Source organism: Varanus komodoensis, unplaced genomic scaffold, assembly GCF_004798865.1.
Source record: "Varanus komodoensis strain SLA01 unplaced genomic scaffold, ASM479886v1 scaffold13_3, whole genome shotgun sequence".
Taxonomy (NCBI): Eukaryota; Metazoa; Chordata; class Lepidosauria; order Squamata; family Varanidae; genus Varanus; species Varanus komodoensis.
Genome location: NW_025335409.1, coordinates 6969456 through 6985829, shown reverse-complemented (window position 1 = coordinate 6985829; position 16374 = coordinate 6969456). Strand labels below are relative to the sequence as shown.

The following is a 16374-nucleotide window of genomic DNA, read 5'->3' as shown; positions in this document are numbered from 1 at the left end:
TAAAAGAGATTTTGCTTCACCGGAAATTGCAACACGTATCCTATGAGCTCCCTGACTGGGAATCAGTCCTTGCGTGTACCACTCCTGCTTGCCTCACCTGCTTTTCATCCATTGGCCCACACACTTCCCGGGGCACGTTCTCAGCCAGCCACTGCTTTTTTTCCCCTGCTGCTTTAGAGAGTCACCATAGAGTAGGACAGTTGCTCTGTAGGAGCAACAGAGCAGCACCCCCCACTGTTGCCACACTCCATGCTCATATGTAAACAACCCCACCGACCCATAACTCTCTGCCTTCCTTTACTGCACATGTGCCCAACACTCCCCACTCCACATGCAAGAGTTGCACATTCTTCTGGGGCTATTTCCTCAGCTACCAGCCTGGTGCGTGTAGGGCAGCAGCACAAGCATCTGTGCCAAGGATAGAGGGAGTGTGCCCTGCCAGCCAGACCTCCATGATAGTGGCCCATCTGGGCATCTGCTTGGGAAACTCTACCAGCAGACTGTCAGGCAGTGGGGGCAGGGCTTGTGGGGAGTCCCCTGGTTTTTTGAAGACAGGATGGAAGTGGGGTAGAGGGTGAGAGGCAAAGCAGGAGACACAGCCTCCTTGGAATGCTTACCCTAGTTGCAAAGCCCTGCATACTGCCCTCCACAGGAAGGGCAGCTTCCTTAGTACACTGGGGCTTCCCTTTGTAGTGCAAGGGCAGTGCATTTACCAAGTGCCACTACAGCGAAGTCAGTGACCAGGCAGGAGTGTCACTCACAGCTAGCACCCATGGTTGCTGCAGCTAGAAGCACTCCCTTTCTTCCTTGCCTGCCTGCACACTCTGATGCTCAGCCACCATGATGCCTACCTTTCCTCACCACCTCACCAGGATGCCTACCTCGCCTCTTGAGGGGCCTCTTGCCTCACAAAATGGGGCACTGGGACAAGGTGACAAACATTCCACTCTTGGTATCTGTTAGCATCACAGCCATGGATTGGGGGCAGAAGCTGAACATATCTTGATATATCTTGTACATCTTCTGTTCCTCTTAATCTGTCTTTCATATACATATATGTGTTTGTGTGTGTCTCTTGGTTGTCTGTGTGTGCATGTCTGTAGCTGTTATTCATGTGATAAGGTGGAGCTGACTGCAAATGAATCCATAGAAGTTAAATGGACTTGATGGTGTCTATATTCTCCCTATATAGACACCATTATGAATTGCATGGACATTATGAATCTGCTTTGGGTGAATAGAACGGTTTCTTTTCATCCCTGAGAATTTAGTATTAAAATTCATTTTGTGTGAAGTCATCATATGTTTGGATCTGAGATACAGTGAAAAGGAAATCCCAGTATTTAATAAAATGCAAATGAGTTCTTTTAGTTACAAATTTGACTAAAAACAAAATGCATTTTTATTTCACTTTAATTGCAACAATTTGTTTTCAGTCTGGCAAACAGACTATAGATAAGAGTTACATAGATTGAATTTAAATCCATTTTGTGTTTCAGTTTTACAGTCTGCCACAAAACAGAAGTTATAAAGAATACGTTAAATCCAGTGTGGCAGGCATTCAAGATATCTGTGAGAGCACTTTGTAATGGAGATCATGATAGGTAAGGAAAACTAAGCTTTTTGGTTTAAGCATAACTTCCTATAACATACAAATTCATAGAAGTAAAACTTTTACAAGATTTAAGGTTCTTCAGTGTAGTTTTTCATCCTTTTAGAAGGCGTGATGCCAGTTCAAAACTTTTAGTAATTGTTAGCATTATTCTGTGCATACTGAATAGAACAATTCTATGCATGTTTAGGAAAAATGTGTAACTTCTTTATCTGTATGGCAGTCCTGAACCTTAAAAAGCCAGGCCTTGGTTTCCAGCTCTTAAAATGCTTGCTTCACTTGGCACAAAATCTAGTTGCTTACAATAGTACAATGGAGCTTTTGTCAGAATTCCCTTACCCTGACAGTCTGCTTTCATAGAAGTTGTCCTTTATCTTATTAATATTCCACAAGAAACACTCTGCACACCTGCAGTCTTGAACATTCCTTATCAGCCATTGTTTCTGTAGGCAAAAGGCAATCATGAGCCTATGCTTTGATGTTCAGACAGACATGGAACCTTGTCTAACCAGACAGGAATATTCCTTTACTAGTACTTTATAGTCATTATTTTGTAGCACCTGTGTAAACAATACTGCTCTTGTAACCATTATCTTTTAATTGTATAGAATGCTGTACATGTACCAAATACCATACATTTGTAATATATGAAAACTGGTTACTTTCTTCGTGCTCTGGTTCAAACTGTTTTTGAGGGGGATTCTGTTGACTATCTGAATCCATCTGATTGGAATCCTACCTTGCAGAGGTCGCCTCTGTGTGGTGCAAGAGGCTTGCTGCTGAATGTAATGGAAGGCTAGCTAGTATTTAGACATTGCTGCAATAATAAATAATCTCTGTAGTAGTAAACGTATTGGAATTGGTGTATCACTCTCTGGGAATCCCAGAACACCTGCCCATGGCTGGGGCAGCACAATCTGCCCTCTTCATATTTGTTTCAAAACTTTTTCAAATTGATGCGCTTCTTCAGTCCTCAATGTCAAGATCTCTTTTCGCAGATACCAGAGTGTAGGATGTGGAACAATCAATTCAAGCTGCAACAACCTATATTCAGGCTAAATATCAGGAAAAACTTCCTCACTGTCAGAGCAATACGATAGTGGGACCAGTGGGACCAGCTGTCTAGAGAGGTGGCGGGCTCTCTCCCCTACTAGAGACATTCACAAAGAAACTAGACAGCCATTTGAGTGGGATGGTGTGAATTGGTGTCCTGCAACAGCAGGGGGTTGGACCCGATGGCCTTCATGACTCCTTCCAATTCTACTATTCTGTGATGCTAGACATTAACTCTCAGCAAGCTGATGTTTTTAAATTATTATTCAAAAATCTCAGCTTTCTTAAATGACAGAATTGGGCATTAGTTAGGAGTATGAGACATTTCTTGAACTAATGCATACCTTTGAGAACATCAACATAAAACACACTGTCTCAATATTGCAGAAACCTTAGTATTCTTTCTGTATTTCTTAATACATTATGATGAAATGAACAGTACAAATATTTGACCTCAAAAGCAGTTTGTTCAGTGATAAAATCAATGACAGAACAGTGTCACAAAATATCCTAATTGATAGATTTTATCTTGGCAAATATTTCGTCTTAACTGAAACCAAAGAATTGACACCTACAGGTGGTTTCTACCTGGACATTGATCATCGAATGTATTGGTATTTTATCTGCAGTTTAAAAGATTTAACATTTTATACCTGCAGTCTTTCATTTCTTCTCTAAGTTCTTTCTGCTTAAATATAATTAACTTCCATAAACTACATCTAACAATAATTTGTACATGAACAATTAGGCTGATTCATAGTTTCTGTCTGAGCTGCCTTACTCAGTAACTTACATCCAACAACTCCAAATTGTCTTTTTGAACAGGTTGATACCATAATCTAACTTGGAACTAGGCAATGGCCAAATCTGTGTCTAAAGTATTAATGTGCTGGTTGATGTCCACCACCTGACTAGTATGGGCTGCAGCCTCAGCTGATTTGTCCTATAGTGCTATTACTGACATCGATATATTGTAGATTTATCTATGTAAAGTTAGCATTACAAGAGGGATATAATTTTTAAAATGATTAATTTTTCATCATTAGGAAATACGCAAGCATGATTTGTATTTCCTACTGTTTATTTGGCTTACAGCTATATAATATGACAAAGAATTTGCTCCTACCTATAGAAGTAAATATTTCTTTGAGGGCAGGTTCAGCACGCCGAGTTTCCGGTTAAATCTTTCTGTTAGTATGTATTTAAAAATGTTGTTCTCTTAGTTATTATGTGCACTATCAACAGTACCTGTGTCTAATTGCTAACTCTGTCTGCCAGTCAGCTATGGAGCAAGAAGTTGTTGTTAGTTGCATATCTGGAATCTGCCCTCACGGTATGGGGGGAAATCTAAATATTTTTCACTTACTAAGATTTTTTATTATTTTTATTTTAAGTTTTTCTATACTGTCATTCACTACTAATATGCTCTAGAACACAGCTTCCTTAGATATATGCTGCCATTTTCATACAGTTGGAAAAGTCTCATTTTGATTACCCTGCTCTGTGTTCTTATGTAAACTATGGAAGAGAATGACCAGCTCCATTCTGGCATTTGTATTTTGGAACTTCCTCTTCTGAGAAATGAGATAGGTTCAGTCCAATAATTTCCACCATCAGGTGAATTCTGTTTGTTGTTCATTGAGTGAGTGTACTGGTTTGTTTTTAAATAGGTTTTATTATGATGGATTTTTAGATCTAATTGTGCCTTGCCTTATCTGTTGGAAAGGCAGCTGAATTTTTAGAAATATTCTCCTATATTTAAAAAGACCAAAAATAATTGACACTTTACTATTTGTTAGATGTGTAAATGCACAATTCAAATAATAAAGCACGTTACTTATGTGTATATTTATGTTGACAAGCTTTTTGTGTATAGCTTTTTATGTTTTTGGTTTTTTTTCTTTTCTTTTTACAGAACAATTAAGATAGAGGTATATGACTGGGATAGAGATGGAAGGTAATTATTTTACTGCACACCACTAATTAACAATGAAAAAAGAATTGGCAGTTGCATTCTTATTTACAACCACAGTTTGTACAGCTTTGGGGAGTTGCCATGTTATGGAAGTATTCCTAGCATGAATTCTGTTTTTGAAAATCTTAATTAAAAAGAAAAAAAGCCACATCTGGATACAGAGGACTTACTGACCTATAGCCAGTATTCACTTCCTGGACAAGGTGCTCGAGTGGGCTGTGGCCAGGCAACTCCAAGCACTCTTGGAGGAAATGGAATATCTAGATCCATTTCAATCAGGCTTTAGGCCTGGGCTCAGAATGGAAACTGAGGGATGACCTATGCTGGGAGAGAGACAGGGGGAGCACAGCTCTGTTGAGTCTCCTGGATCTCTCAGCCCCTTTCAGTACCATTGACCATGGTATCCTTCTGGAGAGGAGAGGCTGGTTGGATTGGGAGTTGGGGGCACTGCTTTGCGGTGGTTCCACTCCTACCTGGCTGACCGTGTCCAGTTGGTGGAGCTGGGGAACTGTCACTTTGTGCCATGGCATTTGCGCCATGGAGTTCCACAAGGCTCCATTCTGTCTTCCATGCTCTTTAACATCTACATGAAACTGCTGGGTGGGAGCATCCAGAGGTATGGGCCGAAGTGTCAGTATGCTGATGACAATCAGCTATACCTCTTGTTTTCATGTAACCCAGGTGAGTCAGTGACTGTCCTGAACCATTGCCTTGGCTTGGTAATGGTCTGGATGAGGGCCAATAAACTGAAGCTCAATCCAGACAAGATGGAGGTCTTGTTGGTTGGCAGTCCATTTGTTCAACTGGGAAATTCTCAACCGATCCTGGACAGGGTTGCATTCCCTCTATAGGATAAGGTTCATAGCTTGTGGGTGCTCCTGGACCCTGAGCTCTTGCTTGTTTCTCAGGTGGCCTCATTGGCCAGGAGCACCTTCTATCAGCTTAGGCTGATTTTCCAGCTGCATTCCTACTTGGACAGGTGGAGCCTTGCCACAGTTATCCATGTGCTGGTAACCTCTTTACCTGGATTACTGTGATGCGCTCTACAGGGGATGCCTTTGAAGATGGTCCAGGCATTTCAATTAATACAAAACAGAGCAGCACAGTTACTAACTAGGCCCAGTCCTAGAGAACATATCACACTGGTTCTCCAGCAATTGTATTGGCTGCCTGTCATTGCCTGGGCCCAATTCAAATTGGTCACATTAACATATAAAGCCTTAAACTCTAAAGGAAGGCCTGTTTCCATATATCCCTACCAGACCACACAGGTCATCAATGGAAGCACTCCATTGTGGCCACCCCCCACCCCCATGAGGTGAGTGGGGAATTGGCAAAGAAAAGGGCCTTCTCTGTCATCACACCTCACCTTTGGAATTCCCTTCCAAGGGAGGTGTGACTGGCACACACTTTACCTTGCTTTTGGCACCAAATTAAGACTTGTTTATTTAGTATCTGTTTTTAGATTATGACTATTGGTCTCGCTGCTGGTTTATTGTTTTATTGGTTTTTTGTTTTACTGTTTATATTGTGTTTATGCTCCTGCTGTATTTATATTGTATTTTTATTCTATTATGTTTTAAGGTTTTTGTTATTATTGTTATTTATTTATTTATTTGGGATTTTTGTATGCCATCCCATTCGCCTAAGCCTCGGGACGGCTTCCAACTTCCTAAATAAATACAAATATAAATACATACATATAAAATCTGGATACATTCTGGCTCAATATTAAAACCAATAAATAAAATCAACAATTATTAAAATATCGTTTAAATAAAAAGGTCTTGGCCTGGCGCCAAAAAACAAATAACGACGGCGCCAGGCGGACCTCTCTGGGGAGCGCATAAGTGGGGCGCTACCACAGAGAAAGCCCTCCTCCAGGTACTCACCCTCCTAATATCTTTCACGGAGGGTTCCTGGAGAGGGGCCTCTGCCGCAGATCTCAAGGGGCGGGACGGCAAATTTTATCTGTATTTTCTACTTTTATTCTGTTTATGGTTGAGCTGTGAGCTGCTTTTGAAAGCCTTCTGGCTATGGGGTGGCATACAAATGCAATCAGTCGATCAATCAGTAGAGTGAAAACAGTGTGCAGGCATGCAAATGAACTAGATAAGAAATGTTCGTTAACTTTTAGCTTTGTTTAGCAATGTTAGTTTCTTAAGGAGTTTCATGAAGTAATGCATGTTTCAAAGGACCAGGCATAGGATAATGGGAACTCCCTAGATACATATCTATTATTCCTTTATATTAAGTATTTGGGAATGCTTTATGCTTTAGCTATAATACATACCATATAACCACTAACATACATTTTTATTTTTGTTTCTAGTCATGATTTTATTGGAGAATTCACAACAAGTTATAGGGAATTGTCCAGAGGACAGTCACAATTTAATGTGTATGAGGTAAAGAGGGGTGGGGGGGTTGTTTGTTTTGCTTTTTGTTTTGCTGCTATGTGTCAGTTTGGACTGTTTGTATCTCCATTGTAACATCTAATTCCTACAATTTTTATACTTACCATTTTAGTGACCAGAAAATCTGAAATGAATGTGTAGGTACACACATTTCTGTGCCTCTAGTCAGTATATTTGTGAATTCCTTTAAGAAGCTAAACACCATTTTACTGAATAGTTCTAATATTTTGGTACCAGTTTCTATATTATATGTATTTAACTATAGTGTTACTGAATTGTATTCTTCTGTGTGTACACCAATCAATCTAGGGGTTCCAAAACTGTCACATACTAAACCAGTCTTAAGTCAAACAAGTCAGCTAAGTTACCCCAAAATTAAAGTTTACCTGGGTTCTATGTGCATTGTGCTGACAAGAAGAGATAAAGTTGATTGGTGGATTATTACTTTGCCTCCTAATTTTGTCAAATATTAAAATGCATCAGGGAACATAGTAAGCCTCCATAGTAGTTATCAGTTGATATAGACACTCAAATTAGCTCATGTTAGGTACTGCTCTTTAGAATATAAGTTTAAAAGATTTTGATCATTTCTTGCTTCCAACTAATAACTAGAAATCTGTTAAAGTTGCTTCATTTCTAGCCTGACTTCATAGTTACATCCCAGGCTGATAATTTCTTTTAAGTGACATTGTTTTTACCTGTTCATATAATTGCTTTCACTCTGGTGTTTAAGAAGTGAACTGGAGATGCATGTTGAATTCATATAATTTTAACACTGGCTCTGTAAGAATGGACAGAAGTTATTTGGCTTCTGTGGTTATTTAAGTTAATTACCTTTACCTGACCAGGTACAGTAAATTATGTGGATTCATTATATAGTCACAAGCTTCAGTTAGATTCATATTTAGTTATTGTTTATTGTAGTATTTTCTCCAGTTTGAATAAGCCCATCAATACCATTTGTTATGTTTATTAGATTGCTGTGGGTTTGTATTGTACATGACTTTAGGTATATGGCCAATAATTATGATGCACTTCTAAACTGGAATAGGAAAGTTATCATATTCAAGAACATACCTGAAGCACAAAACATGGCTGACTGGGGCACACTGTGAGTTGTAGACCTAAGTATTCATAAGATTCTGCCATTAGAAATTTAAGGTGGTACCTTTCTATTCTGAAGTATCATCCTGAAGAGTTGATAAAATTGCTATGTTCTTTGCAATTGTTCCCATTCTTTGGCACTCCTCGAATGTGCTTTAGTTAACTGAAGTCCTTGTCATAGAATCATAGGATAGTAGAATTGGAAGTAGCTAATAAAACCATCAGGTCCAACCCCCTGCTCAGTACATACTTTTATTTCTGTTAAGAGTATTTAGCATCCTCATTGTTTAAGAATTGGAATGCTAGGATTATTGGATGCAGATATGTTTGTTTATATTGGGAGTGTTGAATCTTTTTTAGCCCCAGGTAGAATGAGAAACTCAAGAGGACAGTATTCCAGTGGTAGAAGGGCAAAGACAGGACCAGTGGTGACAGAAACTGCATGCTTTAGCTTAAGGCTCTTACTACCAGTATATATGCTTTAGGACGGTCACTTCAACCATTTGTGGAGGGGGGATGCACACACACACAAAAAAAACAAAAACAAAAAACAGCAGCAGCAGCAGCAAAATACCAAATGATCAAAGTAAAAGGAAGAACCATCTGGGCAATTCCGGAAGGCTGAATTTGGCCCCAGGAAGCCTACATGGATTTGACTCATGGCGGATAAGTTTTGGCCCACAAATTCAAAGTTCAACATCCCCTGATTTATATGATGTTTGAGAAACTCCATGTAGCTCTTAACATTAAACAGTTGCTTGATCTTACAAATCAAGGGTAGCTCATTGCATTGTATAATCATGACAGTACTATTTTGAATGAAAAGTGTTTTGTCTTGAAATACTTAAAATTGTTTTCAGATAAACAACTGTACATTTATTTTGAGGCACAAATTTTATTTTATAGATTATGCATGCAGTCATTTTCATATCAGTCACTGACTTGTGAATGGGCTTGATGAATGTCAGTAGTGTAATTTAAGCATAGACCTGGTTTGCATGTAATATTTTGTCGAGATATTTGAAGTGTGTGTATGGAAAGTTGTAAGACTAAGTTCAAAACCATAAGAAGTGCAGAAGAAAATAACTAGCACTTTCTTTATGTGCAGAAGAGTTAATACACTTGTGTTTAACCACATTTCTAGGTAATAAATCCAAAGAAGAAGGCAAAAAAGAAAAAATATGTTAATTCAGGAACAGTTAAGTACAGTTTTCTCTTCAGCTATATTGCTTATATCTTTTGTCATACATTCTGAAATAAATAAGATTTTAATGTATTCAACTGAAACACTCTTAGTTACTCTGTATGATGTCCTATCTTGGGAGAGAGATGGGATGTGTTTCCAGATTCTCCTTGATCTCTTTGTGGCTTTCAGTACCATCAATCATAATATCTTTCTGGGGTGACTTTCTGAGTTAGGAGTAGTGGGTGGTACACACCATTGGTTTTACTCCTACTTGGATGGCCAACTCCAGAAGGTGTACTTGGAGGATATTGCTCAATTTTATTAAGTCTTCAGGGAACATAAGGTTCTGCAGGGTTCAGTTTTGTCCTCCATGCTATGTAACATTTACCGGAAACTGTTGGGTGGAATTATCTGGAGAACTGGAGTGCATTGCCTGTCTGCTGATGACACGCTGCTCTATATCTCCCTTTCATCTTTATCAGGTAAGGCTGTGATTTCACTAGATTGATGCCTGATTATGACAATGAACTGGGTGAAGATTACTAAACTGAAATATAGTCCAGACAAGACTGAGATGCTGTTAGTAGGTGATTCTTCTGACTGGATGGAAGGTGTTCAGCTTGTTCTCAGTGGGGTTGCACTTCCCAGGAAGGAACAGGTTCATAGCTTGGAGGTCCTCTGGAGTCATCACTGTGAGTTTTCAGGTGGCTTCAGTGGCTCAGCATGCCATCCAGCAGATGTCCCAGCTTCATCTTTATTTGAATATGGGAAACAACACACACAAAAGGAGGACAGAAGAAAGGGGTGACAGGGACAGGATTTTCCCCAGATGGCTTGATATTGTGAATGTTGGAAAGGGGGATACAAACAGGCACTAAATACATTCTGGTTTGCATGAAATGCTTATCTTTACTCTTACATACTGAAGAAAATTTAAATCAGAGTGGGTAAAAATGAAATAATAATAATAATATATTTTATATTCAATTTGAATTTTAAAAAATCAGTTCTTAGACTATAAATAAAATAATACATTTCTTCCTCACTTAAACATATCATAGTCATATTTAAAACTCATGATAAATATGTGACTCTTAAAATGACAGTCTCATTAAACTGAAGTTATCTACACACTTCAGTAGGTAACAGACATTAATTTCAAATTCCATTTTCTTTCACAAAATTAATATGAGCAAATAGAACTAATTATAACTATAATTAATGAATTATAAACAGATAATACATTTTGGTTTTGTTTGCTAGTTTGTTTTTTGTGAGACCATGAGTGGGCCAAGGTGCCTTGAAGCAGTAAGGAGCAACATGGGAGAGTAGAGGGGGAGAACCCAAATTCACTGTTCATTTTTCTCTAGTCCCACACAAAGGTTGCAGTCCTGTACCCACTTACTAGGGAGTTAGCTCTTTGCACTCAGTGCAACTTAATTCTTAGGAGACATGTATCAGTTTGTGCTGTCAGCTCAACATGGCCGCTATTCCTAAAAAACCCCTACATGACAATGTTTTAAAGGTATTCCCTGTATATGTAAAAAAAAAAAAGGCAAGGATGAAAGCATGCAAAATATATACAGTTATGCTAAGAGATGCAAAGGCTGTTTGTAAAAATAGCAAAATACAAATAGTACTTCTTGTTATATGTAAACCATTCTGAGAGCTTTGTTAGCTGTGAACAGTATACATAAGCAATAAATAAATAAATACACTATTTAGTTGTAAAATAGGATAAATTAGTTGTTGATTTTGCACCATTGATCCAGAAATATAGGAAAAAGTTAATTTAAATGTATGTTTTTCTTGAGGATTTTAGACAATAATTTAAATCACTGTAATTTAAATCATTCCATCCTGTTTTAAGTAATTCCCTAGGATTCTAAAATACTGTACATAATCATTTATATTTGTGCCTATGTTGCAAAGTAATGTTCATTACTTGTTCTGTGTCACTTGCTCTCAGGTAACATTACTTTCCTTCCTAGTGGAAACAGAAGTTTCATTTCTTGACTATATTAAAGGCGGGTAAGTGATCCCTTGTTACAGAAATCTGTTGAATGCTGACTTGTAATAAGAACAGTAATAGCAATATTAAGTTTTGATATTGAAAAATAAATATGTCTGTGTAAAGATAGCCAATGAAGTATAGTGGTTAAGAATGCTAGACTGGGATTCTGAAGATTTGATTTCCAGTCCCCCACTCATCCATGAATTCACTGCCGGCCTGGGCACTGACTCAGCCTAATCTATTTCACAGGGTTGTTGTTATGAGGATAAATGGAGAGGAATGTCGTAATAATAAAGACATATCAATACCTACACTGTTGCTTGCAAATGTATCTATATACTATAGAAACAAATGCCAGATCCTAGAAAGACACACTCAATTTACTATAACCCTCTTACAACTACAACTAGAAAGTTATCTAATGGTGTCTTCTTAATTTAGTTGACTTATCACATCTTGGAATTTTATTGTTCATTGTTTTTAGCTGTTTCAAATAGCAGTTGGGAGGACTTAGTTTTCTTCAGGACCACCAGAGGGATGGGGGATGTAATTGGGGAGCCCAGACACATTAAATATTATAAGTCATTTAATTTTCAGTTGATTCTAAGAAAGGTATTCTCCTACCAAGGTTTTGGGATTTATTTATTTTTTTGCTGGACCTACTGGCATAAATTTAATAGAGGTAGTGTTTATATGTGAATCCATGTGAATTTTATGGCTATATTATATTTCAAATTAGCTTACTTTACTAACTTCTAGTTTGTATGAGTTAGGGAGCAATCTCTTGGCTGCAAAGCAGAATCCAGTTGACAGAATGAGTATGTGGAGTCAGAAACTTGCTCCAAGGTCAAAGCTGGGACTTTGACCTCAGATCTCTCCTCTCCATCCTTGTACCAACATGGAATAAACAGTGCCAGCTGCTGCTTCAAGGTCATACAGGCAATCTCAAAGATGGAGTTTTGTGAGCAGGGAGAGCTCAATTTTATTTATTTTATTTATTTAAAACTTTTCTATACTGTCCCATCACAGACATTTCAGGACAGTTTACAACAGATTAATACAATAAAATAAAAATACAAATAAGAGTAACTGTTGCACAACATCTGATGTTAAAATATAAAACCACTAAATAAAACAGGTTAACAATTAAAATACTGGGAGAATAAAGACGTTTTCACCTGATGCTGAAAGGAAAGAAGCATTGGCATCAGGCAAACTTCTCTAGGAAGCGTGTTCCACAATCGGGACACCACCGCAGAGAAGGCCCTCCTCTAGGTAGTCACCCTCTTGATCTCTTTCAAGGACGGCTCACGGAGAAGGCCATTGACTCAGATCTTAAGGAGCAGAAGGACACATAGGGGAAAAGGCGCCTTCAGGTATCCAGGACCCAAGCTGTAATATCCTGAAAGTGCTTCATCCTCTTCTCTTCATGCTGTGGGACAAAACACTTAGATGACCCAAATTGGTCATCTTAAGTGTTTTGCAGGATAGGAAAACTGTGGTGATAACCTTCAACTCTGTACCCTTTCCACCCTCAATAGGATACCCATAATCCTCCAATTTTTGGAGGGTTATTGCTAGCCTCCTTAGATTGCGTTGCTCATCTTTTTAAAAAACATTATGCTAGAGCTTCTTCATTCTGGTTTGCTGTTTAAATTTACATGTACAATTTAAATTGTGGAATGTTCAAGATATTTCTACATACTGCATTAGGGGAGTTACAGTATATCACAGAAGTGAGTGCACCCCTCACATTTCGTAAATACTATATCTTTTCATGTGACAAGCCTGAAGAAATGGCACTTTGCTACAATGTAAAGTAGTGAGTATACAGCTTGTATAACAGTGTAAACTTGCTGTCCCCTCAAAATAACTCAACACACAGCCATGAATGTCTAAACCGCTGGCAACAAAAGTGAGTACATCCCTAAGTGAAACTGTCCAAGTTGGGCCCAGAGTGTCAATATTTTCTGTGGCCACCATTATTTTCCCACACTGCCTTAACCCTCTTGGGCATGGAGTTCACCAGAGCTTCACAGGTTGCCACTGGAGTCCTCCTCCACTCCTCCATGATGACATCACGGAGCTGGTGGATGTTAGAGACCTTGCGGTCCTCCACCTTCCATTTCAGGATGCCCCACAGATGCTCGATAGGGTTTAGGTCTGGAGACATGCTTGGCCAGTCCATCACCTTTACCCTCAGCTTCTTTAGCAAGGCAGTGTTCGTCTAGGAGGTGTGTTTGGGTTCGTTATCATGTTGGAATACTGCCCTGCAGCCCAGTCTCCGAAGGGAGGGGATCATGCTCTGCTTCAGTATGTCACAGTACATGTTGGCATTCATGGTTCCCTCAATGAACTGTAGCTCCCCAGTGCCGGCAGCACTCATGCAGCCCCAGATCATGACACTCCCACTACCATGCTTGACTGTAGGCAAGACACATTGTCTTTGTACTCCTCACCTGGTTGTTGCCACACACGCTTGACACCATCTGAACCAAGTAAGTTTATCTTGGTCTCATCAGACCACAGGACATGGTTCCACTAATCCATGTCCTTAGTCTGCTTGTCTTCAGCGAACTGTTTGCGGGCTTTCTTGTGCATCATCTTTAGAAGAGGCTTCCTTCTGGGATGACAGCCTTGCAGACCAATTTGATGCAGTGTGCGGCGTATGGTCTGAGCACTGACAGGCTAACTCACCACCCCTTCAACCTCTGCAGCAATGCTGGCAGCACTCATACGTCTATTTCCCAAAGCCAACCTCTGGATATGACGCTGAGCACATGCACTCAACTTCTTTGGTCGACCATGGCGAGACCTGTTCTGAGTGGAACCTGTCCTGTTAAACCGCTGTATGGTCTTGGCCACTGTGCTGCAGCTCAGTTTCAGGGTCTTGGCAATTTTCTTATAGCCTAGGCCATCTTTATGTAGAGCAACAATTCTTTTTTTCAGATCCTCAGAGAGTCCTTTGCCATGAGGTGCCATGTTGAACTTCCAGTGACCAGTATGAGAGAGTGAGAGCGGTAACACCAAATTTAACACACCTGCTTCCCATTCACACCTGAGACCTTGTAACACTAACGAGTCACATGACACCGGGGAGGGAAAATGGCCAATAATGCCCAATTTGGACAGTTTCACTTAGGTGTGTACTCACTTTTGTTGCCAGTGGTTTAGACATTAATGGCTGTGTGTTGAGTTATTCTGAGGGGACAGCAAATTTACATTGTTATACAAGCTGTATACTCACTACTTTACATTGTCATTTCTTCAGGGTTGTCACATGAAAAGATATAACAAAATATTTACAAAATGTGAGGGGTGCACTCACTTCTGTGATATACTGTATGCTGTTTATATGGTTGCTTATACTGTTTAAAAGGCAACTTCCTGCCTGTAGTAATATGATATTCATTTTTGATGGATGCTATTTGTCAACTATATGTGACAATCATATTCATCTGCTATGTGTCATTTTATTGGTTTGTCTTGAATTTTTCCTCACATACCAACATTTAGTTATATTTATTTAATTTGTTTCATAGGACTCAAATCAATTTCACTGTGGCTATTGATTTCACAGCTTCAAATGGTAAGTGTGAAATTGTTTTCTGTTAAATGAAGCAACCACCATGTATTAGTTTTTTTATTATTTTGCTAGCTTTTTTGATGTTGCATCCTTCTGTTTTTGCTTGGCCTATTATGGGAAGCTAGTGAAAAAAATTGCAATGTCTTGAAACCCAAGACACTGGGAAAGGCACTTGTGCTAATGTGAGGTGGTAGAGGGCTGTTTTGCCAATTTTCACTTCATGATAGGGAAGCCCAAATACCACATCTCATATTATTCCAGATATGGAACCCCCCGCTCTTAGATGCATATTTGCAGGAGATACAGGAGACTAGAGCAGGAAGTGGGAGGCAGTTAAAACAGTACACAAAAACTTGGATGCAAGCTAGCAATATAACGTTTCAGGAAATTTTAAAGCCATTAAAAACTGGTGTTTTTTTCTTGGACTTTTATTGAAGGGGTGGGGTGAAAAGAAACCTTCAACACTTTGGGGAAAAAAGAAATCACTGCAGTACTTCTTTTCTAGCGCTTTTTAACAATCCGAAGTCACCTACTTTAGGACTGTAAAATGTATTATGTGTAACTTAATTTGTTGATGAACGTATTAAAATTAAAAAGTAAATTCAAGAAATATCTAATTATTGTCTGAATAAACCATAATTTTAAATTTAACATGCCAAACATGACATTATGAGCAAATGAAGTTATGCACAATGTATTTTAGATTCTGAATTTTATGTGACCAGAGAAAATTACAAATAGTCTCTGAAACAAGTGAATCATCCTAAAATCATCCAGAGGAACCAGGATGAACTGATGACAATTACTGGTACACAGCAACTGCTCTGTTTGTGAGGAATTTTAGGAATTAGTTTAGGAAAATCTCATTTAAAATAAATGCTATGTAGAGTTTCCATAGCTAGGGAAGACTCTCTCACCTTATTAGAAATGGTAACTAAGCATATTTGATTTAATTTAGGAACCTTTAGCAACTATTGCATTTCATTTCATGAATGCCCAATAGCCAGTCCAAATTCAATAAGATCTCATTAATTAACTCATTCCAATTTAATGTAAGCTTTTGAAATATATCTCTAGGAATGAGTATTCTCAAGTAATAAAGTTGTAAATTACCAGTTAGAATCACAGAATAGTAGAGTTAGAAGGGCCTATAAGGCTATTGAGTCCAACTCCCTGCATAATGCAGGACTTCAAGAGACTGTCCAACTGCTTCTTGAATGTCTCTAGTGTTGGGGATCCCACAACCTCCCTAGATAAGTGGTTCCATTGCCATACTGCTATAACACTCAGGAAATTTTCCCTGATGTCTAGCCAGAAATTGGCTTCCTGTAACTTAAGCCCATTATATCATGTTCTGAATTCTGGGTTAATTGAGAAAAGATTCTGGTCCTCATCAGTGTGGGCAGCCATTCAAGTACTTGAAAAAT

The 16374-nt window shown here is 38.8% G+C and overlaps 1 protein-coding gene across 3 annotated transcripts in view; it reads left to right on the top strand.

Annotated features, from left to right (window-relative positions):
- The window catches only part of CPNE8 (copine 8), a 75686-nt gene that overhangs the window by 38750 nt on the left and 20562 nt on the right, over nucleotides 1-16374 (top strand). For all 3 annotated transcript variants that reach the window (XM_044423521.1, XM_044423522.1, XM_044423523.1), the window contains 6 exons: nucleotides 1500-1604; nucleotides 4581-4622; nucleotides 6973-7048; nucleotides 9306-9359; nucleotides 11317-11378; nucleotides 14904-14950. In XM_044423521.1, the coding sequence (XP_044279456.1) occupies nucleotides 1500-1604; nucleotides 4581-4622; nucleotides 6973-7048; nucleotides 9306-9359; nucleotides 11317-11378; nucleotides 14904-14950 (386 nt within the window). The remainder of the gene's footprint in view (nucleotides 1-1499; nucleotides 1605-4580; nucleotides 4623-6972; nucleotides 7049-9305; nucleotides 9360-11316; nucleotides 11379-14903; nucleotides 14951-16374) is intronic.